This window comes from Balaenoptera borealis (assembly GCF_965194805.1).
Source record: "Balaenoptera borealis genome assembly, chromosome: 11".
NCBI lineage: Eukaryota > Metazoa > Chordata > Mammalia > Artiodactyla > Balaenopteridae > Balaenoptera > Balaenoptera borealis.
In genome coordinates, this window is record NC_138868.1 from 79,122,990 (window position 1) to 79,146,825 (window position 23,836).

Consider the following 23,836-nt stretch of genomic DNA (forward strand, 5'->3'; position numbering starts at 1 on the left):
CTCCAAAGAGCAAATTACATTTGTATGACAACTAGAAAAGGACCTGCTACAGAGTAGGTATTCAAAAAATGTCAGTCCCCAAAAATATACATAAATACTTTAGACTAGTCCTCTACAGAAACAGCAACTTGCACTGACCTGTAAATAACTCTAGTCAGTACCACTACTCCTCTTTGTCCTGGCTGAGTTACCTGAATTAGGTTGAGAATAGTTAGACTGCAACTAACGTGTTGTTTGGGTATTTGTGCCATTCATTTCTATATGCTGCTCCAAAAGGACATTCTATAAGAAATGTGATTCAATCCATTCCAATACCTTAAGGGTCTTAAACAGCATACCAAGTTTTAGATGCCAAAGTTTAATTGAAATTTGACATATAGATGAGCACTTCTGCCTGTCCTGAAAGCCAGCAGAAGCTTCCTAAACAAAGAGCGATCACAAACGGTAATTTTATCCAACTGGTTCCAATTACATTTAGCATTTTTTATGAAAGAGGGAGAAAAAACAAGAATGGACTCAAGAAAATGTTTTCCTTTTATGATTTACTCTCTAAGAGGCAAAGATGAATTGCCTTATGAAGTCAACTTACTTCTTATAACTCAAGGAACATAACTGTCTAGAGAAAAAAAATTACGCAATGTCTTCCTAGAGGTAAACAAACATTATGTTACAGAATAAATGTGGGTATTTCAGCACATCTGGAAATAACTCCACAACCTACGGTGTCGGACCCCTAAAAAAGATATTTCATGATAATAAATTGTTATCAGCAGATGTTGATTACTTTGAGCCAGGGGAGGTTTAGAAACAAAATAAATGGTTTCTGTCATGCAGAACACAGACCTTCAAAGTGGTCAATTAAAAGAGACACACCATTAATCCAAATGGCAGCTGGAGGAGTTGTTGATTCCTAAATGAAGAAGGGGAAGCAGATCCAAAGGTGATTTTTACACTTGTTTTTCCCGTTAGCACAGCAGCTTCCAAACTGCATACCCTTAACCAAGGTCCAAGTCTTAGCTTTATGGTTATAGATGCTATTTTTTTCAAAGGACATAATAGATACTAGCATTCCCTCTGAATTCTAAACCACTACATATGTTTGTGATATCATAAGAAATCATGATATCACACATACTCTATTTGATTGATTTTATTTTTCATTTGATAAGTATGTTCTTATAAGGAAATGAGTCCTTGATTTTACTTGGAAATCCCTTGTACTGCTGCTGAGTGGCTGTGTTCTAAGGTAACTGCCCCTATGGGTCAGAGAGTGAAGCCATACCTGTGTGGGTAAGTGGTAGAATCTCTGCTTAAAAGAGTAGACATACCTAATGTCAATGATCCAGGAAAGAAGGAGATCCTAGAAAAAGAAATGGAGTTTGAGAGGCATATCTTACACTGGATAAAGGGAGGAGGGTGGTATTCCTTTGTCCATCTGGGCTAAGACTGACTTTTCTTTTTTTTTTTTTTTTTTTTTTACTTTCTTAAAGATTTTTATTGGAGTATAGTTGATTTACAATGTTGTGCTAGTTTCAGGTGTACAGCAAGGTGAATCAGTTATACATATACATATATCTACTCTTTTTTTTTAAGATTCTTTTCCCATATAGGCTATTAGAGAGTACTGAGTAGAGTTCCCTGTGCTGTTCAGCAGATTATTACTAGTTATCTATTTTATATCTAGTAGTGTGTATATGTCAGTCCCAATCTCCCAATTTATGGAACACTGACTATTAAGGGCTAGATTGTCTGGGGATGGTCTGAGGAGGGGAGGGAAGAATACTCTCTGCCAGTTGGATAAAACTTGGGGTTAGGCAGGGGTCAGTCCTCAGGAGACTCCACAAATGAGCTGAAAGACAGTTATAGCCAGCCAGGAGTTTTTCTCTGTATGTTAATTCTCTTTGGTTATTCCTAAGCATTTGACAAGTACTGATAAAGATACAGCCTCATCTCAGGTGAGGAGAAGGAACTTGAAGGGAAGAGTCTGGGGCTAGAGCTAAAAGGAGAGCAGCATGGTAGTGGCATAGTAATTAGTGACAGATCCCACAGAAGAAGGTGAATCTCAGTGGACAGGCAGCTGGAATATAAGATCTGGGTATCTCCTTCTATGTGGACATTCACTCTTCTGTCTTCCTTAAAGGACTCAGATGCTATTTTATGAAAAGAGCTGGCATCACGTTATTCCTTATTAGAATAAATATTGATGAGAGGATAATGTCTTTGTTGAGGAATAAATTAATTTATACCTTCTCTTTGCTAGATGCTATGCTAAGAGTAGAGAAATGAAGGACTAGAGGCATACAGTCTGGTAGAAAGAGATTTGTGAGCAAAAAGTAAAACAGATATTTGAATAGACATATTTATCAGACATAGGGAGGCAAAAATAATGGAGGGATAACAAGCACATAAAAATGTAATGTGGGGCTTCCCTGGTGGCGCAGTGGTTGAGAGTCTGCCTGCCAATGCAGGGCACACGGGTTCGAGCTCTGGTCTGGGAGGATCCCACATGCCGCGGAACAACTAAGCCCGTGAGCCATAGCTACTGAGCCTGCGCGTCTGGAGCCCGTGCTCCGCAACAAGAGAGGCCGCAACAGTGCGAGGCCCGCGCACCGCAGTGAAGAGTGGCCCCCGCTCGCCGCAACTGGAGAAAGCCCTCGCACAGAAACGAAGACCCAACACAGCCAAAAATAAATTAATTAATTAATTAAAAAAAAAATTCTATAAAAAAAAAAAATGTAATGTGATTCATAGGCTTGAGTCCATACTCTAACTTCAGTCCTAAACTTTTTCAAGGGATTCGTGTACTCTATCAGCAGTTAATGTCAGAAAACATTTTCTGGCCTGCAGTCTGAATTTTTCATTCCCTTTTAATACATAAATGAATTCAAGGCATATTTTATTTTGCCTGGAGAAAAGAAGGCTATGTTGGGGGAGTCTATTTATCTGTGGTCTCTGACCTTAGGTTACCTCTCTTAAATCAAGAGTTCAAAGTCTGGGTCCTAGGGCTTATAGATGGGTTTCATCCAAAACCATCCTGAGATCAATTAAAATTTAAAAAGATCCATGACCCATTAAAACATTTTTTTAAAAGGTCATTTTTGTTTCATAATATGAATTAAAGTATACAATTAAGAATCTCTTTGGGTTTCTCCTAAGACCATGATTTAATGACCCTTGGAATCCCTTTTTGTCCATATCCATGTTTAAAGAGATCCTACCAGCAATGGAGCACTGACTTTGTATAAAAAACTACACTAATAACTAGAAAGTAAACAATGCTTCATGTAAAAGAAAAACCATAGTTCTTATAAGCTACACATTGCATAACCTGGGTATCAAAATACACTATGAGTATATTTTCTTATTTTGAATTTTAAAACTTACTCATTTGAATCTCTTATATTTTGGTTCATTTTTATATTTCTTATCTTTAGTGTTCTTCAATTTCAATATAATACATTTAAATGGGCTTATTTTTCTGTATCGCACTAATATTCTTATACTTCATAAACATGAGAGTTAATCACTTCTGGAAAATTATCACCCAGTATCTATTCAAATGTTGCCTCTCCCTCATTCTCTATATTTTCTCCTTCTGGAACTCCTACCTTCTTGTTTCTTAACTCAGTAATGTTTATATTTTCCATTTATTTATGTCTCTGCATTCTAGGTATTACCATCGATTATACCATGGCTAATCTGCATTTTTAACCCTTCCATTGGGTTTTTATTTCAAAATTATATTTTTCACTTACAGGTTTTCTATTTGTCTGTTTTTTAAAAATAAGTCGTTCTTTGTTAGGGTTTAACTTCTTTATATACTGTCAACATTTTATACATATTCATTTTATATGTTCTCTTTCATGTTGCTATATTATCTCAAGTTATTAAGGATCCAATACTGCTGTTATGTCACATGTTAACTCTCCCTCATGGACTGTACTGTCTGCTAACTTTTGTTCTTAGTTGATTGTTTCCTTGTGTGTTTTGTCATGTATTATAGTGAGCATATCTTTAGCAGGGCTTGCTGTTTTCTTGAAAATCCTTGGCAGTCTAGATAGCTGGTATTATACTTTCAGAATGGTTTTCTGTTTTACTCTTCTAGGAGCCTCAGGAGTATTTTTCAACTTGAAGATTTCTAGGTCAGTTAGGTAGTGTAAAATACAAAAGCAAAAATAGAGTCACACGATGTTCAGGCCCAAAGAATGAAATTCTTAGGAGAAGATTCCTTTTCCTCTTACTAACAAAGTTTCTTGTTCTCACTCTGTGCTGATGGCATATTATTCTAGCCTAACTTTTCACTAAAATAAGGGTCCTGGTTTTATGCAGCGGACAGGGATGTCTCAGTTCCAACTCTCTGCCTCATCTGGAACCAAGGCCTTAGCTTTTCTCCATCTCACATGGACATTAGACTCCAACCTCCTGGTCACCCAGATCCATCATCACTGGGGCAACCACAGCATCAGTTCACAGGATATACTCTGGCTTTTAACTTATTTGCTTTTAGCAAATGGTAATCCCTTTTATTTTTTGCAAAATTGGGTACCACGTTAAAATCATTTAGATTATTTTATCCAGTACTGCTAGGTGTTTGTAACCGTAATTTTTTTTAGAATATCTCAGTCTATTGTTTTGCCAGAGCTTTAGTTTACAGTTTGTTTCATTATTCATAATTAGTCTTTTCCAAGCAGAAATTTCAGTTGGACTGTTTCAGATGTTGAGAATTTAGAAACACTTAACATTTTTTATGTCCAGAATTCTTCTCCATGTTCAGAAGGGATGGACTAGAGACATTTTTAAGTTCTAAATGAAGGAACTCTCTGATATAACTCCTGGGATCCTCCTAGGACATGGACATTTCTTGCTAACCATCATTACAAACTGATCAAAATAGATTGTATTAATTGATTTCCAATTAGAAGTTGAAAAAAGGGAGAATTTGAATCTTTTTCTTCTAAGCACCACTTCAAAATGTTACTTCTTACACTTAGGTTCTGAGAATATGTAATTGCTCTCAAACAAGATAATTTTCCACAATTTTCAGTAGTAAAAGCCTCATAAATATATGTAAAAATCATCCTACATAAGTGAACTATGACACAACATTTTAGCAAGAGTCATAGAACTTATCCCACAGAATTGACAATTTGCAAAAATCTGTTATCTTACAAGGGAAAAAATCTCAGTGATTTGAGATAATGGCAGTACCCATATCTAAAGTATACTAGTGATTGCCACTTTCACAAATATAATGCCTCTCACTCTAGGAAAATATACAAGCAATTGTTTAAATTACAAGTCAAAAGCATATAGAAGCTCTTATCTGTACTCTCTACCAGAGGGAAATAATTTTCTTTCATTCTTTCTCATACATCACAGGTGTGAAGTACTATTGTTTATTGGTTAAAATGTTTCAGTTACTTGATTATTCAATTGGAAAAAATAAAAACCTTGCCAGAGTAAATAGTGATGAAAAGTAACTAAGAACCTTTTGGAAATAATAGATTTGGACAAGACCAAAGTCTTACTTGGAAACATGGCTCACTCTTAAATTTACTATCATACCTCTGACATGACAGGGGGTGCTCATTAAGAATTGAAGCACATTAAAATATTTCTGTTCATCTCTCTACTGCCAAGGCCTATCCATTAAGAGTGATCTAGGATTCCTGAACGAAGGGAGAAAAATGTTTATTCTCTAAATAGTAGATGATGTGAAAACTAGATAAATCAATAAGGCAGTAAACCACATTTGAAGTAAGCATTGGGGAAACGTTTCAGGACAACTTGCAATTATTGTTTTATTTAGTCTCTCTCACTACTAACATATAGCCACAAGTGTTTAAAGTCAAATTATTTTCCCCACACAGTAACAAGTGACTGTAGAATGATTAGATGATAAAGAGAAAAAAAAAGATTTTGTCTATGGAACAGTCTAATTTTTAAAAAGCAATATAGCTTTTATAAGTTGCTTAACTTACCCACAGGTAACATTACCAAACATAACCCTCAGGCTTAAGGGTAGATCTTAAGTCTAAGTCAATGAAAAAGTCCATCTATGTTTTAAACATACCCTCAAAGCAAATTTGAAAGTAGCTGCATTCAGAATATCCAGAATTGATTTATTTATTTTTATTTTTTCTTGGCATATATCTCCTTGCTACTCAAAGTGTGCTCCACAGACCAGCAGCCTCTACATCTTCTCAGAGATTGTTAGAAAGGCAGAAATTTGGGCTGCACCTAGACCCTACTGAATCAGAATCTGCACTTTAACAAGCTCCATAAGTAATTCATATGCCATTAAAATTTGAGAAGTTCTGTAGTAAAAGACACAGAAATATTTTCTAATTTAACGTCAAGTACAAGATTTCTTTTGAGGGTGATGTCCTGGAATAACATAGTGGTGATGGTTTCCCCAACTCTGCGCATATACTAAACACCACTGAACTGTACAACTTAAATGGATGTATTTTATGAAACGTGAAATATATCTTAATTTTTTTTAAAGAAAAAAATAAGTAACAGTAAATGCTTTCAAACCATACAGCACGTAGATGAATGGAACCAGTTCCAATTTTTTTTTCCTTTTATCTAGGGGAAAAATTAGATGCACCATTTCCCGGGGCTCACTTCTTACTGGAAAGGGATCTACAGCAGGCCTTGACTCTGGGCAGCCCTGACCAATGATCTGAAGGTGCACCCATCCATCCTGCCCCCCATCCCACACACACACACACACACACACACACCCCTCTACAGCTGCTTACAGAACTGCTACTGAGAACTGCTTTCCTCGGGAAACCGCATGCGGATGGATGTGACATGTCAAGAAACCAGACTGCCCAATCAACTAAAGGAGCAAAGAGGCAGACACGCTATCTGCCAGCTGCACTTGTGGTCCCAGGCGTGTGGGGGAGGGGAGACTTCCTCATTCCGTCCTCTGCTTGCCCCTGCCACCCATCCCCCGCCAAAAAAGAAACTCCAGATTCTTAAATAAAATCTCGTAGTCACTCAGGGTCCACAGCAGACGACCTTCTTTGGCTTCCACAATTATCAATTTCCGGCCCGCACCTGTAACAGGCTCGCCTCCCCCGGACGCCCTTGGTAAAAGCTTCGCGCTATGGGTGGGAAGGCCTAGAGATTCTATTTCTCGTACTTAACCCGGCGAACCGGAGGCTGGGGAGAGGATGCCTGGGGTAAGTGCACCCCCTCCCACGCGCACCTTCGAACTTTGCGGCCGTCTGGTAGCCGAGGACCTGTGCGCGCCACCTGAAGGGCTACGGCGGGGAGCGTGCAGAGGGCGGGCGCGCAGGTTCTCGAGTTCCCCCGGCAGGAGCGCCGAGCTGCTCCCAGGACCGAGAGTTCTGGACTTCCCTCCCACAGTTGCTAAGAGTCACAGGGGACGCAAATTTGAATAAGTCCCCCGCCCAGACCATGCCTTTGGCGCAGTGACACAGGGTCTCTTTGAGGGCGCCCGATTACTTGGGACTAAAGAAACCGACAGACACCTATCACCTGTAGTGGCGTCGGTACCCCACGGTCCCACTCTCTCGGGAAAACCTACCCGTGCGTGCTCGCCCGGAGCAAACCTTAGATCCGCGCGCGCCCTCCTCTCACTCGGGTCTCAGCCCGGCTCGCGCGGCCCTGGGAAGGCAGACGCGTGCGGAGACGCGCGCGGAGCCCCGAGTCTTCTCCGGCGAGCGCACACTTCCCGCCTGCAGCCCCCCCGGCCTGCCCGCAGCGCCCGCACTCACAAGCAAGGGTAGTAGCCGTAGGGAGGCAGGGGAGGCTGCGGACAGCCGTCGTCTCCCAGCTCCGAGTCCATGAGCAGATAGTCTTGGCTCTCGTTGCGCCGCGCGCGGGCCGGGGTAGCCACCCCGGGAGAGCCTCCCCTCCCGGGCCCGAACGCTGAGCTCTGGTTCATGGCGGGAACGCCCGACTGGCCGGGATCCAGCTCCTGGGGGAGGCGCCTCGGCAGTTCCAGCGGGGACCCGGTGCGGAGGGGTCCGCGTCACCTGCCGGACTGGCCCGCGGCAGACTGGTGCCCAGGGGGCGAGGGTGAGGCGAGGAGCGCAGACGCCCTGCGAGCTGAGCTCCGCGAGCGGCTCACCCGCTGGCCCGGGGAGAAGTCACCACCCAGCGGGTCGCAAAGGGGACCTTGTCTGGGGTGCGTCCGGCCAGGGGACCCCTCGAGGAGGCGGCCGGGGCTCCCGAGCCGAGCGAGCGCAGGCGGGGCGGCGGGTGGCAGCGGAACCTGAGAGCTGAGAGCAAGGGAGACAGAGCTGAAGAGTTACTATGTCAACCGAGACTCTCCAGCCCTCGGCTCCCGCCTTCTTCCCCCGCATCCTCCGTCATGATTCCACCTTTAAAGGGATCGGAACGACGTTCCAGAAAGCAGCCAAAGCCTGTCGTGTAGCCACAACTTTCAGGGCCAAGATGAACCTAAAGTAGGTGGAGCCACACATGCACTTTTTTGGGGGAGGGGTGGAGGCCTAAGAGTTTGCTTATATAGAAACCATACAAATTAAGAACTTTCTAGGAAGCTTCTCTTAAGGAAGACTCAAAGAACTCTTTTTTAAAAGAGACAGGAGCCTCTCCTTTCTCCTGTCTGCCTTCATTTCTTAGGACATTTTCTCTCCCACTCCCAACCCCCGAAGTTATAACTCTTCACTTTAAAATGAACAACATTCTGTGTTCCCAATGCCAAATGTTCCCAGTTCCTGAGCAAATCAACAAAAATAGGCATTTTCCGATGATACCAATAGAGACCAACAACCTGCTTACTTCAGAGAAAAACTTTCCTTCCATCATTGCAAATGCCAGAATTATCTCTCTGCCAGATGTTTCCCACATTTCCGAACTGTTTTTAATTTTAAGACTTAGTTTTAAATTCAGATTTAATCTTCATACATGTGCAAAGTAAAAGAAACTCAACAAGGATGAATCACTATCTGTAGTAGTTCGAGTAGTTGTCATTTAGGAATCCATTCGTTCAACAAATATTTAATTGATCCCAATTGTGTGCCAAGAACCATTTTAGGATTCAGAGGCAAACTAGCCAGATAAGGTGCCTGTCTGCCTTCCTGGAAGAGAAGGAGACAGAGATTAAACGAGCAAATGAGAAAGTATCAGAGAAAAAGGCTACAATAAAAATAAGACAGGTTGATGTGATAGTAACTGGAGACTGACTACTTAAGATTATTAGGAGGTTAAAAGAGACCTTTCCAGGCAGGTGCTAGTTAAGTGGAGATGGACAGGGCAAGGAGCCAGACATGAAAAGATCAGAAACTGGTTGCAATAGGATTGAAGAAAGCCAGACAGTCTGAAATTCTGTTGACAAAGAAGGTACTTTTGCTTCCCATAAATAGGTGGACGATAAAATGGATGTTGGAAGTGTGAAAGCAGTGAACTTGATGGAGGAGAAAAGAGGTCACAAATTTAGTGTTTTTGACTTTGCCAGTACACTAAGAACTAAAGCTCAGAGAGGACAGGAACTGTTGTATTCTGAGGGCCTGGGTCTGTATTTGTCACTGGTATGTGGAATGAGTGAATGAACAGATGGATGGATGCAGTACAGAAAAAATAAGAAAACAGTCTTGGCCACTAAAAGAACATTTACCCTGAAAAACTAATCACCATCATTGTGAAGTACATTATTCCTGATTTAAGAATCTCCTTCTTTGATTTCCCATCATGTGGAGCCATGGTTTAAAATTCTTACTTTCGCCTAATAATTATGCATAGTGAAATTTGTCTGTGGCAGTTGCCATCTGTAAGAACTCAGTAGGTTTGATGCTTGAATGAGTTAGTTAATAAATGTTTAATTTAAATAGTGCCAAAGTAATCTGTTTGGGAACATCAAGTATAGTAAATAATTTAGTGGGGAAGGTAATATTCAAATGTTTTTGACATTTCAAATTCTATGAGTTACAGAAAAGTTAGAAAAGACCAGTGGTGTTAGTTGAAGTGTTTCATGAAGTGTTTCATTTCAAAAAATGAAGTTTTTCATTCTCAGGTAGCAACCTTCACACTGAAAAAATTATTACAGTAAACTTATAATGTGATATCAACTTATCACTTTGCAAGATAAGACATGCTTTTCTCTGTTTCTTAAATATAGTTAGTACAGGACCAATAAATCCTAGGGACATTTTCCCAGGAGGGAGAAGGTGGTGTACAAAGGATTAGAGGATTCTGAAAGAGTTTAATGATATGAGGAAGTGGAAAGAGCATTAGATTGGAAGGCTGAAAGCCTTGTTCTAACCATTCCCCTAACTGAAGCTGTATGACTTGAGAGAGGACATCTAATCTCTCTATGCCTCCTTTACTAATCAGTAGGCAGATATATAATTACTAAGTACGCCTCAATCTCTAATTTTCTGCATTTTATGCTTATCTATGAAGTTTTATCTATTCAATTATGTTAAAAAAAAAACAGTGAAACAAAGACAACCCAGACAGTTAATATATTTTTTAATCACGTGAGGCATTGCTGAGTAGATCTGGAGTAATGAAGAAAATTGGTGAATGAAGTTAAAAATTAAAAAATAGTTGGATGAGTAAAGAAAGTATAGTTTTCATGAGCTAAAAAAATTGCTATGCAATTTTATGTATGTTTATGTAGTATGTTTATGGTATTAAAAAAAAAAAAAAAGAACACCAAGTTGTAGGTCCAAGATATGGAGATGAAGGTAGACTGTGTGTCTCTATGTGGAAAGGGAGGGATGCCATTAAGAGATGACTTTTACCTCATTATACATACCTGCAGTTTGTTTGATTGATTGATTTTGATATAACACAGTATTTTGAAAAGTCAAGAAAAAGAGTTGCCCTCTAGAAGGTCTCAGGCTAAGAGCCCAAAGGGAAAGAAAATGATATTGCTACTGGCATCAGGGACAAAAGGTTGAGAAAACATTATTAGATGCCTAATGACTCAAAAAGAAGGTGTTACATTGAAGACTTTGGGCAGCTGCGGTTTATGAGGTGCTATTGTTGATGGGAAGCCACTGACACAACAGCTTTTCTGGGAAATGCAATTTGGGGTTAGCTGGCCAACAGCTACAAACAATAGTTTAGTCAGAAATTCGTGCGGATAATTCAAAGCATGGAGACCCAGAGCCCTGACTTCTAATGCATGTAGAATCCGCAGGGAAAAAAACAAAAGCACCTTAGAAGCTTCAGAAGGCTTGATCTTCTATAAATAAAGGACCTCTGTAAATTCTGGACTGAGTGAAATAGTTGCAGGTGATATCACATCTTTGAACCTCAATTGCTTAATTTTTAAAGTAAAGGGGTTGTAATAATTACATTTAAACCTCTACTGCAGATATTAAAATTTTACTATGTTAAATATTAGAAACAGTAAAATTAAAGTAGCAACCGACTTTAATATTTTCTTTGATTTGAGCTTAACATAACTATCCAAAATTCTAACATTATCGTATGGGTATTTTTTAAGCACTTGTGATTACCATGGTCTGAGAACAAGTCATGTTCAACTAAATTAATCTCTCTTTTAATAGAGTTATTAGAATGCTTTCAGTAAACTATTGGCCAAGGGCATCGTATAATATATTTGTCAGCAAGATTGAAAAATATGGACTGAGTAATGGAGGAATGACTTGTAAGTAGTCAGAAGACTGTTGAGAAGACTGCTGACCTATGGATCAGTGTCACCCAGGCCTAGTAGATGGAGACATATCAAAAATGGAGGGAGTTACTTTATAAGTAGTTAGTTTCCTATCACTCAACATATTCAAATGCAGCATAGACCTCAGTTTTTTACATATGCTATAAAATAAATGAATGTATTTGTGGCAAATTAAATGACCTCTAAGATCCTTTAAGAAAAAGGCTGAAATTCAAACACTTATTATCATCTCAGTGGATCCAAAATGCACAATTGATAAAACACAATATCTTTTCCTGATTTATTATTTTTTTTCAAAAAAGCTTAGTAAAAAGGCATGTCTTTAACATGGTGATGATCTATTTCAGATAAAACCAACATGGAGAAATACCAGAGATGCTTTCATCAATGTAAGGAATAAGATAAAGATGTTACAATCATTATTAATAATTATTAGCTAAGAACTTCTATAATAAGCTCAATAAAACATGATAAATAAATAAGAGGGAAAAGTCTGAAAAAGAACATAAAGCTATTAATTTACAGATGATATAATTGCCTACTGTAAAAATTTCAAGATTTTTAGCTGAAAATTATTAGAACTGTAGAGTAAGAAATGTGTTTGGAACATTGTTGTATTATAAAGGCAAGCATAGAAATTTCAGTAGTTTTTCCTATCTACTAGCAATAGCCAAGGATCAAGCATCAAGGATTTGATCCTTGATGTTAAGACTGAGATTTATAGGCCTTTGGGGCTCAAATAATTTCACAGTTTTATAGTTTACTGTCTGGGGATGAAAACCAACAGCCTCTTCAACCTTACAGGTCTCTGCATTTCAGGACTCTATTCTCTTTCAGTTTTGCTTGCAAACTTTCCAATACTATTTAGAGATCATCTCTTATATTAAATTGCCAAATGCAGCCAACAGCAACCAACATTTGCTATGAACATTAGTTTTTTTCAATTCTTCTTTACAATTAAAACCTCATTAGGTACATTGTCTGTCTTCCAAGTAATTGAAGGTGACAGGTTTTGCCATTTTTTCCTACCACATGACACCAGTTACTCTTGAACTACCCTCTTTCCTGCATTTGATAACAGATTCCTTGTCTGTCATCACCTGGCATCTGAGGAAATGCCACATATTTTAGTTTAGTTTGTTTGTTTGTTTGTCTTGTTTTGTTTACAGAATCACCCCACTTCTAATTATAATTTTGGTGACAGAAATAAAAAGGGTTACTTATGTTAGAGGAGGTCATCAAGAGGACATGACTCCCAGTTGACCCTCAAGCTGGACCTGAGCAATCGGAGACTCCTACACCCTCCCCTGTCCTTGCAATGTATGGAAATACCCATAGTGGGACCCGTTTCAAGGACACAGCCTTGAGAGACCATGTGTTGTTGAGATCATCTGGACTGTATACATGACTGGGCCCAGTTAAGATCTATATATAAACTTTTAAGATTCCGGCAGGTGGAAGCAGAGATCTACTCATCTCTTGCAGCTGCCCAAGACAAACCTTGGTTATTAATCCTGCCACCGACGAATCTGGAGTGGTCTGCTCTTTCTTCAGTCTCTCCTTGCCTTCTGTGTATGGGGGGCCAGTTTCAGATTTCACTGGAGAAACTCCCGAGTTTTCGAACTTCATAGTGACAAAATATTTAATTTGTTAGAAAATACGGTCATACCACACAAAGCACCCCCCTATTAATAATTTTCCAATTTCCTTCAATACCCAAACTTTATAGAAAGTACCTAGTTCTCAATACATTTTTGGACACTATTTCTAAGTGATAAATTAATATTTACATACTCAAACTAAAAACAACAGTTTTAACAAAATTATGTGTGTTTCATTGATTTACATTTCAAATACAATAGGTGGAACATCGAAAATCACAAATACATAGAAGTAGGAAGTTTTATTGAGAACCTCCTGCTGTGGCAAGATGGTAGCTTGATATGTTACTTCTTTCTTTTAAAATTTTCATTTTGAAATAATTTCAAGTAAAAACTTACAGAAAAGTTTATAGAAAGTAGAAGGAACTGACATATACCCTTCATCCAAATTCACTAATTGTTATATTTTTATTTATATTCCATACTTGGTACATCATCATCTCTATACACAGATAACATTTTTTCTAACCTATTGGATAGTAAGCTGAAGACCTCATTCCCTTCTACCCCGAAATACCTCAATGTGAATTTTCTAAGAACAAGGATATTCAGGTACAGCTATCAATTTAACATTATACAATTCTCTTATATAATCTCCAGAACTTAATCTGATTTTGCAAATTGTTCCAAGGTTGTCCTTTTTGGCAGTTTTCTTTTTTTGGTCCAGGGCCCAGTCCAGGTTCATGCATTGCATTCACATGCCATGTCTCTTTGGTCTCCTTTCATCTGGAACAGTTTCTCAGCTTGTCTTCACCCTGAAGTTGGTATTTTGAAAGTACAGGTCAGTTATTTTGTGAAATGCCCCCCAATTTCAGTTTATCTGACACTTCTTCATCATTAGATTGATGGGTAGGAATACCACAAAAGTGATATTATGCTCTCCTCGGTGCAGCACATCAGGAAGCATATGATATCATTTTGTCCATTATTGGTGATGTTAACCTTGATCACTTGGTTAAGATGGTATTCTCCTGGTTTCTACTGTGAAGAACATCTATTATTTTCCCTTTGTGATTAATAAGTAATTTATAGGGTGATAACATTGGGTCTATGAAAATAAATACCTTGTTCCTTACCAAACTTTATACCCACTAGTTTTAGCATCCATTGACGATTCTTGTCTGAATTAATTATTACTATGATGGTTACAAAATAGTTATATCTCTAATACCATCATTCCTTCCATATTCATTTGTTGACATTCTACTGTAAGAAAGACGTTTTCTTTCCTTACCATTCGTTCATTCATTTTCCATAAACTCATGGGTATATATTTTATTAAAAGTGTTATAATCCATTATTGTCATTATTTATTTTAATACTCGAATGGCCCTTGATTAGGCCCTTTTTATTTGGCCTCTTTAAACTTACTCCATGTGTTTATAGAGAGTCAGTTTTTTTTTTTTTTAAATAGGCACATAGTACTCCATTATGTAAATCAGGGGTTGACAAACTGTGACCCACTGGCAAAATCTGATCCTACCGTCTATCTGTTTTTGTAAATGAAGTTTTATTGACACACAGCCATGCACATTTGCTTACAGACCGTTTATGACTTCTACAACCACAGAGGTAAGTAGTTGAAACAGAGACAGTATGAGCCAAAAATTACTATCTGGCCCTTTAAGAAAAATTGGCTATCACTTGGTGAAAGTTATTCATAATTTGTTCAAATAATATGCAATGTATTGATATTAAGACTGTATCTGATATTTTTAATTATTAATGATGCTATAATGAATAACTATACATAGGTATTTTCATATTGTTGTAGGTACATTTTTATGGTAAATTCCTAGAAGCAGGATCAAAAGCAAATGCAGAGTTTCTTGAATCTAAAAAACTATGCCTCACTAAACTTTGATAAAATTTAGGCAATTATATGTTTAAATACTTTTTTCTGTCCCATCCTCTCCTCTCCTGTGACTCCAAATACATGTATGTCCCACTCAATATTGTCCCACAGATCCCTGAAGTTTATTTTCTTTCAATCTTTTTCTTATTCTTCTTCAGATAAGATATATTCTATTGGTCTATCTTTAAGTTCTCTGCTCTTTTCCTCTGTCATGTCAATTCTGCTATTAAAACCATCCAAAGATTTTAAAACTTCAGATATTTTGTTATTCTATTGTATTTCCATCAATATTTCTTTTTGCCTCACTGCACACACTTACAGCAGCTCCTTTTAAATCCTTGCCTACTAATTCCAGCATCTGCATCATCTCTATTCATTATCTTTTCCCTTAAAAATGGGTCACATTTTCCTGGTTCATTATTTGTTAATCAATTTTGATTGTATCCTGGAAAGAGTGAATATTATGTTTTGGAGACTCTGGAAAAAGTCTGATATTTTTGTTTTGAAAGCAATTTATTTGATCCAAATTAAATTGCAAACAATTTCTCCTGGGTGGCAACTCAAATCTCAGTTCAATTCTTTTATATGTGGTTGTTGCTTTGAGTCTGCTCCGTGTATGCATAGTTCAAGGGCCAGCCAAAGACTTGGCTAGAGTCCACTCACATAATTTGAAAATTACCCCACACTGGCTCTCTACTTCAGGGCTCTCCCCTGACTTCCCAGCAGCTGAGATTGCCCTGAATTCTGTTCTCTGTTCTACAGTCTTGGAGGTTTACCCACCCTACTTGGTGGCTGTTTTGGCCTGTTCTCAGATAAAAGCTGTACAAGGGGAAAACTTGCTGTGTGTGATACTCTTCTTTCAAGTTTTCACTCTCCTCAAAAAATCCTGAGTTATTCATTCACTCTTAAGTGCCTTTGTATAGTTTTGTATTTTATCCAGAGTTAATAGTTGTTACATATGGGAGGTTTGAGTCTGATAGGAATTTAATTTGCAGTATAGAAGTAGGCACATCATAGCTTAACTGCTGAAAACCAAAGATGAGGAGACAATCTTGAAACAAGCCAGTGGAAAATGATATGTTATACTCAGGGAAACAACAGTTCAGTTAAACAGTGATTTCTCCCTAGAGGGCCAGAAGACAGTGGTACAACTTCTTTAAATCTTATCAAATCTGGGATTTGAGTCACAGTTAGATTGTATGGGTGTAGAGGAAGTTACCCTTTCTAGTACCTGAATGACTTTATTTTTATACCTAAATATCTGGTCCATTTTGGAGTTTATTGTCGTGTATGGTATGAGATATGGATTTACTTTTATATTCTTCCACATGGCTATCCGCTTATCCCAACACCATTTAGTAAAAACTTCACTCATGTCCCAGTGATTTTAGATACCATCTTTATCATATATTAAATTTTCATGTGTACTTGGGTCTATTTCCAGACTTGCTATTCTATTCCATTAATGTTTGTTTATTCATATGCAAGTTCCAAACTGTTTTAACTACAGAGGATTTATAGTATATTTTAATATATCGTAAGACTAGTCCGTTCTCTTAGCTTTTCTTTTCTGTGTTTTCCTAGCTATTCTGGTATGCTTATTTTTCCATATGAACTTTGGTATCAACTTTTCTGACTCCAGAAAAAAATATTTGTTGGTATTTTTATTGGGATCACATTACAATTATAAATTAATTTAAGCAAAACTGACATCTTTATGACTCTATATTCAAATACAAGGTATGACTTTATTTGCTCGTATCTATTTTCGTGTCTTGTAAAATCATTTTAAAGTTTTCTTCATATAATTTTTACACATTTCTTTCTAAACACAATCCCGTTTTAAAATTTTATCAACCTATTTTGAATATGGTTTATCTCCATTACATTATTTAAACAGTTATTTTTGCTTACATGAAGTCCACTGATTTCTAGTTTAATTTTATATCCTGATACTTTACTGAATTCTTTTATTGTTTCAGTTTATCACTGATTCTTTAGTTTTCTAGGAATACCATCATATCATTTGAACTAGAGATAGATTTTCTATTTTTTTCAAATTTCTATTACTCTAGTTGTTTCCTGTTATCTAATTACATTGGTTAACACCACGAGTACATTGTCAGTAGTAATGTAGATTAAATACAAATACATACAAATGTATGCTTGTGTGTGCACACGTGCACATGCTAAGGAAATGTCCATTAATTTCTATTTTCTTGAGTTTTTGCATTTTTTTAAGAGGCTTTCCAAGTAACTATGGAGATAATCATATGACTTTTATCCTGAGATGTATTAATGTGTTACATTATATTAATGGATATCTTAATACTGAACCATTCTTGCAGTACCAGAATAAATTCCACTTGATCATTATATATTATGTTCTAAATATGGTGCAGAATTTTGCTTGCTAATATTTTATTTAGGATTTTTACACCAATATTCACAAGAGATATTGATCTGTAACATTATTTTTGTGCTATAAAAGTAGATGTTTTGAAAAGCATTCAGAGTGTCAACAAAGGGAATGTTTATCTCAGGTATTATTGATGCTAAAAGAGACTTACTTCATACAAAGCAGATATTGGTTAACAAATAAATTAGTTTTTTGGTGATTAGGACGTGGTGTTTTGAACATTTTGTAGCCTAACATGTTAGTTTATAGCCATATAGATAGTTACAAATAAGTTTTTTACTGTGTTTTAGTAACATTTTAGGAAATTGGTTGAGCGTTTGCCATTGACATAGATGCGTTATAGTTTTTTTCCATTAAAATAATGATAAATTGGCTCCCATTCGTGTTTTTGCATATAACGTCATTTTTCCATGGGCATATTACTGATGTTAAGCAGAAATTGCTTATATAACAATTCTCAACTATAAAGCCTCAAAATGTATAAAGCAAAAACTAATAGACCTACAAATAGAAATAAATCCACAATCTCAGAGATTTTAACATGCCTCTTCTCATGTTTCACATGGGAAATCTTTCTTTATTGAAAGATGTGAGTTGAACACAATTGGCAAACTTGACCTAATAGTCATATATAGAGCAATGAACTGGAGCAGGGGCCAGCAAACTGGGCCAAATTCTGCCTGTGACCTGTTTTTGAATGAAATGTGAGCTAAAAATGGTTTTTACATTTTAAAAGAATTGTGAAAAAATAAAGAAAAATTTGTTACAAAGACCATATGTGGCCCACAGAGCCTAAAATATTTACTATTTGGCTCTTCAGAGAAAAAAAGTGCTAACCCCTGCACAGAGTGTAGGACATACCCTTTATAAACATACCTGAAATATTAAAATATCAGTCAAAGAGTAGCTCATAATGGTTTTTTAATAAATGATAAAATATCCTGCTGCATCTACTTGTGATATATTCACCAAACTCTGTTTCATTTTCCTCTTTCTGAGCATGTAAGAAAGTAACACTTATCAGATTCTTCTGCACTTAAGGGCCATGTAACTGACTATGAGGGGGTTCTAAACATTTCTGTACATTAATTGACACTATTCCAATTGATATATGGGGCCTATGCCCCCTCCCCTTGAATTGCGATCAACTTTAATGACTCACTTATAACCATTAGACTGCAGCAAAAACAATGATGAGTAACTTCCAAGGCAAAGTAAGAAAAGGGCTTTCTGTTTCCACTTAACTCTCCTGGGTCACTTGCCTTTGCAGTGACCCTACTGGAAGTCCAAATACCTTGAGACCTTCATGCTGTGAAGAACACAGACCACGTGGAAAGGCTAGAGGCAGGTATTCTGGCTGAAAGTCCCAGCTGACAACCAGCACCAACAGCCAGACATATGCATGGAGACAGCCATGATTTCAGTCCTGAGCCTTGAAGTGACTCCCAGCCATCAAGTTTTACCAACTGAGGCCCCAGACTTTGTGGAACAGAGACAAGCTATTCCTGATGTACCCTGTGGGAATACCTGACCCACAGAATCTGTAAATGTAATAAAATGGTGATTTCATGCTACTAAGTTTTGGGGTAGTTTGTTATGCAGCTTCAGTAACTAGAACACTAACCAATGGAAGAGAGGTGGGAATTATGTATGACACTTCAATACCTAGCCATAAATCCCTCTTACTCTTAAATTCTCTTCCATAGTGACTCTCTCAGAGCAGGAGTTTTGATTGGCGTATGTTAAGACGGAAGGAGCCTGGGTGTTTCAGTGACCACCTGAAGACTGGCCCATGAGATCTACTTGACCCACATTAGACTCATACATGAGTGAAAAATAAATCTTTACTATGCTGAGACACTGATTTTTGGATTAATAGCCCATCCTATCTTGCTAACACAAATACATTTCATAGTTTAAGAGATGAAGCTAAGGCAGCATTTAGAGGAGAATTCAGCTTTAAATTCATATATTACAAAAGGAGAGTGGTGAAAAATTAATGATTGAAGCACCCATCCCAAGGTGTAATAAAAACAAAAGCAAAGTGATCCCAAAGAAAGTAGAAGGAAATAAATGAGATCAGAAAATAAAGGAATAAAATCCAATGTAAATATAAAATAAAAAGTCCAATTTTTAAAAAATTAATAAAATTGATAAATGTAATGCAAGACTTATCAAGAAAAGGAGAGAAGGGGCAAAAAAAGCAATTCCAGAATTGCAAAAGGGAATATCACTGTACCTCTTATAGACACTAATGGAAAAAAAATATTATTAACAAAGTTATAACCATACGAAAGCTACAAAATCCTTGAAAAATACAACTTATCAAAACTAACACAAGAAGAAATAGGAACTCTTACTAGTCCTATAGTATTAAAGAATCGAACCAGCATTTAAAAGTGTCCCATAAAGAAAACAGTACCAAATGACTTCATAGGAAAATTCTACCAAACATTTCAAGAAACAATGAGTCCAGTCTGAAACCAACTTATACACAGAATAGTAAAAAAGGGTACTTTCCAATTACTTTCATAGGACCAACATAGTCTTAATATCAAAACAAACTAGGCCATGTAAGAAAGAAAATTACAGGCCAATCTCACTTATTATGCATTCATGTATCTCCAGAAGTCCATCCAGAAGCCTAAACACATATAAGCAAACCAAAAACATAAATACATAAATATCATGTACATGATGAACAAATTGACCTTATCCTAAGAATGTAAGGAGGATTTAATATTAAAAAATCAAACAAGCTATTTGGTGCATTAGTAATTTAAAGGAAAACACTCAAAAGATCATTCATCTCTTAATTCCTGTTTTTTTTTTTTACTCTAAGTGAATAATTAGGTGTGTGAGCAAAGATTACCTAAGATAATGTCAATTTTTCATCCATTTTTCTGTCTATGCCCTTTGCCACGTACCTTTGTAATTTCTCCTGCTAAAGAGACAGAGTCAATTTTCTCATCCTTTGATTCTGTGGTTGGCTGTATTACTTGCTTTGGCAAGGAGGTATTAGCAGATATGATCACTTCAGAGAATGGCCAATGTGGGTCTTCATTTCCACTTCCTTTCTTGGCTCTTCTTCAAACATGCCAAGAGCACTTCTGCCTTCCAGCCTTTGACCATCCTGTTCCCTCCATCTGAAATGCTCCTCCTTGTAGATACCTACACAGCTGACTCCTTGCCTTCATTCGTGTCTCTGCTTAATTGTTACCTCATCAGAGAAGCCCTCCCTGAATATCAAAGTTAAAAATGTGTATCCAATGAAAAAGAAATTCAGGACATCACTCTCTATCCTGTTTTCCCAGTTTTCTTTATAGCTAATGCTAATTTGTTCATTGGCTGTCTCCCTGACTGGATTATGAAATCCTTGAGTACAGGGACTTTTTCTACTTTACTGATGAATTCTTAGTGCCCAGAGGACAATGCCTGGCATGTAATTAGTACTCAAGGATTATTTGCCACATTAAAAATATGCCTTGGGTCTTACCAATTCAACCACTTTACCCTTTATTAATTTAGCAAAATATAATGCACCCCAGAACCTGACACTTGTTGGGGACAAGGGTGATGAAGTGAGGCAAGACTTAGAAGTTGCTGAAAGATGGAATAGTTAACTTAAAACATAGTTAAGAGAGTGCATAACCAGAAAGTACTTAACTATGGAAAGTACACACTTGCCATTAGTCTTTATAGCTATTCTACACACTGAAAGAATCACAAACTGATGTTCATAAAAAGCCATATGAAGAAATAGAGAGGATAAACATATTTTAGATAAATTGAAGAAAATTTCAAGGAAGAACTTGAAAGATATAATGAGTAAGAAACCTAAGCATGGATGAAACATTAATGAATAATGATCACAGTGTGCAAGGAAGAAATGAAGAAAGTATCTTCACTCAAATAAACTCTATATGTGCAGGGAAAAACTACAGAAACATCTAGACGCAAATACTCAATATACAGTGACCTATGAAACTGAGAAATTAAAGAAAGGGAAATGTATAAAACTATTTAATTTTCTCCAGTTACAACCAAAATATTTAGATGTTGAGAATGTACTTGTTTGCATAATTGAATATGTTGTTCTGTAACTAGGCAGATGATAAAGGATTTGTGGTTATAATGTGGTAACAGTGTGTAACAAAATGCAGTTGGAAAGACAAATATAGATGCTCAACAAAAGTTGAATTCTGAGCATTACTTTCAAGGAAGTGACTCAATATGTACAGCAGTCTTGTTCATACCACATAGATGCTTTCATAACATTAATGGAATGACTAAATGTCCAAAAAGGAAAGAAAAAAAAGCAGCTATGCACAACAGGATAAATAGCTTGTCTAACTGAGCCTAAATTAGTCTAAGCTATTTTTAGTCTGTGATTCTGCCCTAGAAGCCCCCTGGGAATTGGAGGGAAATATGGAGAGAGAAAATTTGTTTTTTCCCAGCTGAATGATACCAAAATATTCCTGAAATTCATTTTAAAAGGCTTTATGTTCCAAAGATAACTCAGTTTCTGTCAGTTACTGAGAAAATAAAAAGGTGGAAAGTTTATTTTTATAACACAACATTTCCTCCAGTGGGCCCTCTCCAGAGTGATTACTGCCTCCTGCTACACGTAGTGGAAATAGACAGGGATGTAAACTCTGTGAGTATATTAAACATCTGTAAGTTAGACCAAGAACCTGGTTTTGTTCAGTTTTGGAAAAATTATTTGAAATTTTATTTGTCTGGATATCCCTGATCACCCTCTCAAATCCAAGTCGAGATGGCCCTCAGTCAAACATTACTTGTCCAATATATTTGTTTAAAATGTATTGAGACTTTCAGTTTCTGGTCCAGCCTTTAAGGAGCTTGGAAGAAACCACTGCATCCTAACAACAAATAAAAAGCTGAGCAAACTGAAAACTTAACAACTCTTGTTAGATCCATAAAAGAAGTGAGCTCACAGGGCAAACTGCTGCTCCCCTAAATTGAAGAGACCTAGGAGCAAATACAGAGAATCATACTCACTGGAGCAGGAACCTCCATGGGAACCAGTGGTGGAGTAGGAAAAATCTAAACTGCAATTAACAAATTGCTGCTTGGTGTGAGCAATCTGAGAGATTCAACTTTCAGGAAAGCCAATCACCAGGAGGCCCCCACACTTTTGTGAATTCTACCTTCTGAAACTCTACCAGGTTCTCACGGTAAATATGGAAGAAAATCCCCCAGTACTTCCTGCAGAGGAAGTGGAAAGGAAACCATTTTTTAAATATTCCAGAGCATTCTTTTCTTCTTAATAAAGTCTGACCTCAGGAGAAACTAGTTAACCAGAGCTTAATCTGCTGGTGATTTATCAGAACCTAACTGACCTGGGGGAAGGGAAATACTTGACTCCAGCTGGATCTAGTCTTCCATGTGGAAGAAAGGAAATACTCCACTCCAACCTCCTCTAGCCTCTATATGGGAGATGACTGGAGTGAACTCGAATATGGTATCCCAGTCCACTCCAGTCATCCTGTCTCACCTGAGTGGGGGGATGGAAAGCCTAAGAAGTGAGGAGAACTGAGAAGCCTGTGTGAAGTTCACATTCCAGTGGTAAAGGCTCACTAAAAGACTCAAACCTAATGACAGGACTGTAGAACACTTCCCCTCCTCCCCCACATCTCACCACTACATTGCGGAAGGCCTACTTACAACCATTCTACTTACCCAGTACACTATCTCCAGCTATGAAGAAAAAAAATTGCAAGACGTACTAACAGACAAAAAAAAAAAAGTTTAAAGGGACAGAGCAAGCACCAGAACCAGACTCAGATATGACAGGGATATTGGAATTATCAGACCAGGAAATAAATATGCTTACTATGCTAAGGGCTCTAATGGATAAATATGAGGAAATACTGATACTGAGCAGGACCATGTGGGGCTCCTGGGTACAAAAGCCTTTCTGTGTCCCCCATTTCTTGATTACAGAAAATAGTCTTCATTCAGCCTCCATGACCATCCCTGAGTTCCAAGGAGTAGGTTCAAACCATTGCTAATTAGGAAAGGAAGGGGATATGGAAACAAAGAAACAGTCAAGGGAAACAATAGTGCAGCCTTGGGGCAAGGTCCTGGTTCCCCATCTAGGGAAATACATAACAATATCTTCGAGCTGTTTTGTGGATACTGAAACCCCCATCAGGTGAGTGAAATTAACAGTATGCTGCCCTCAAGCACGATGATGCTGACTCCCATTTACCTCACAAACAGCCAAC

The 23,836-nt window shown here is 37.6% G+C and overlaps 1 protein-coding gene and 1 long non-coding RNA gene across 7 annotated transcripts in view; one reads left to right on the top strand and one right to left on the bottom strand.

Annotated features, from left to right (window-relative positions):
- TRPC6 (transient receptor potential cation channel subfamily C member 6) overlaps window positions 1-8,346 on the bottom strand; it is a 130,663-nt gene extending 122,317 nt beyond the window's left edge. For 4 of the 6 annotated variants that reach the window (XR_014231114.1, XM_082339898.1, XM_082339899.1 and 1 more), the window contains exon 1: window positions 7,755-8,333. Coding sequence is in view for 3 of the 6 variants with exons in the window: in XM_082339898.1 (XP_082196024.1) it covers window positions 7,755-7,924 (170 nt within the window). In the remaining 3 variants the exon portion in view is untranslated. Of the gene's footprint in view, window positions 1-7,564; window positions 7,730-7,754 lie in introns of those variants that run through there. The other 2 variants (XR_014231115.1, XM_082339900.1) reach the window with 2 other exon arrangements.
- On the top strand, window positions 8,316-19,163 carry LOC309604969. Its single transcript, XR_014231184.1, has 2 exons — window positions 8,316-8,447; window positions 18,856-19,163. It is a non-coding gene; the product is annotated as an uncharacterized lncRNA (long non-coding RNA).
- Window positions 19,164-23,836: the final 4,673 nt, after the last annotated feature.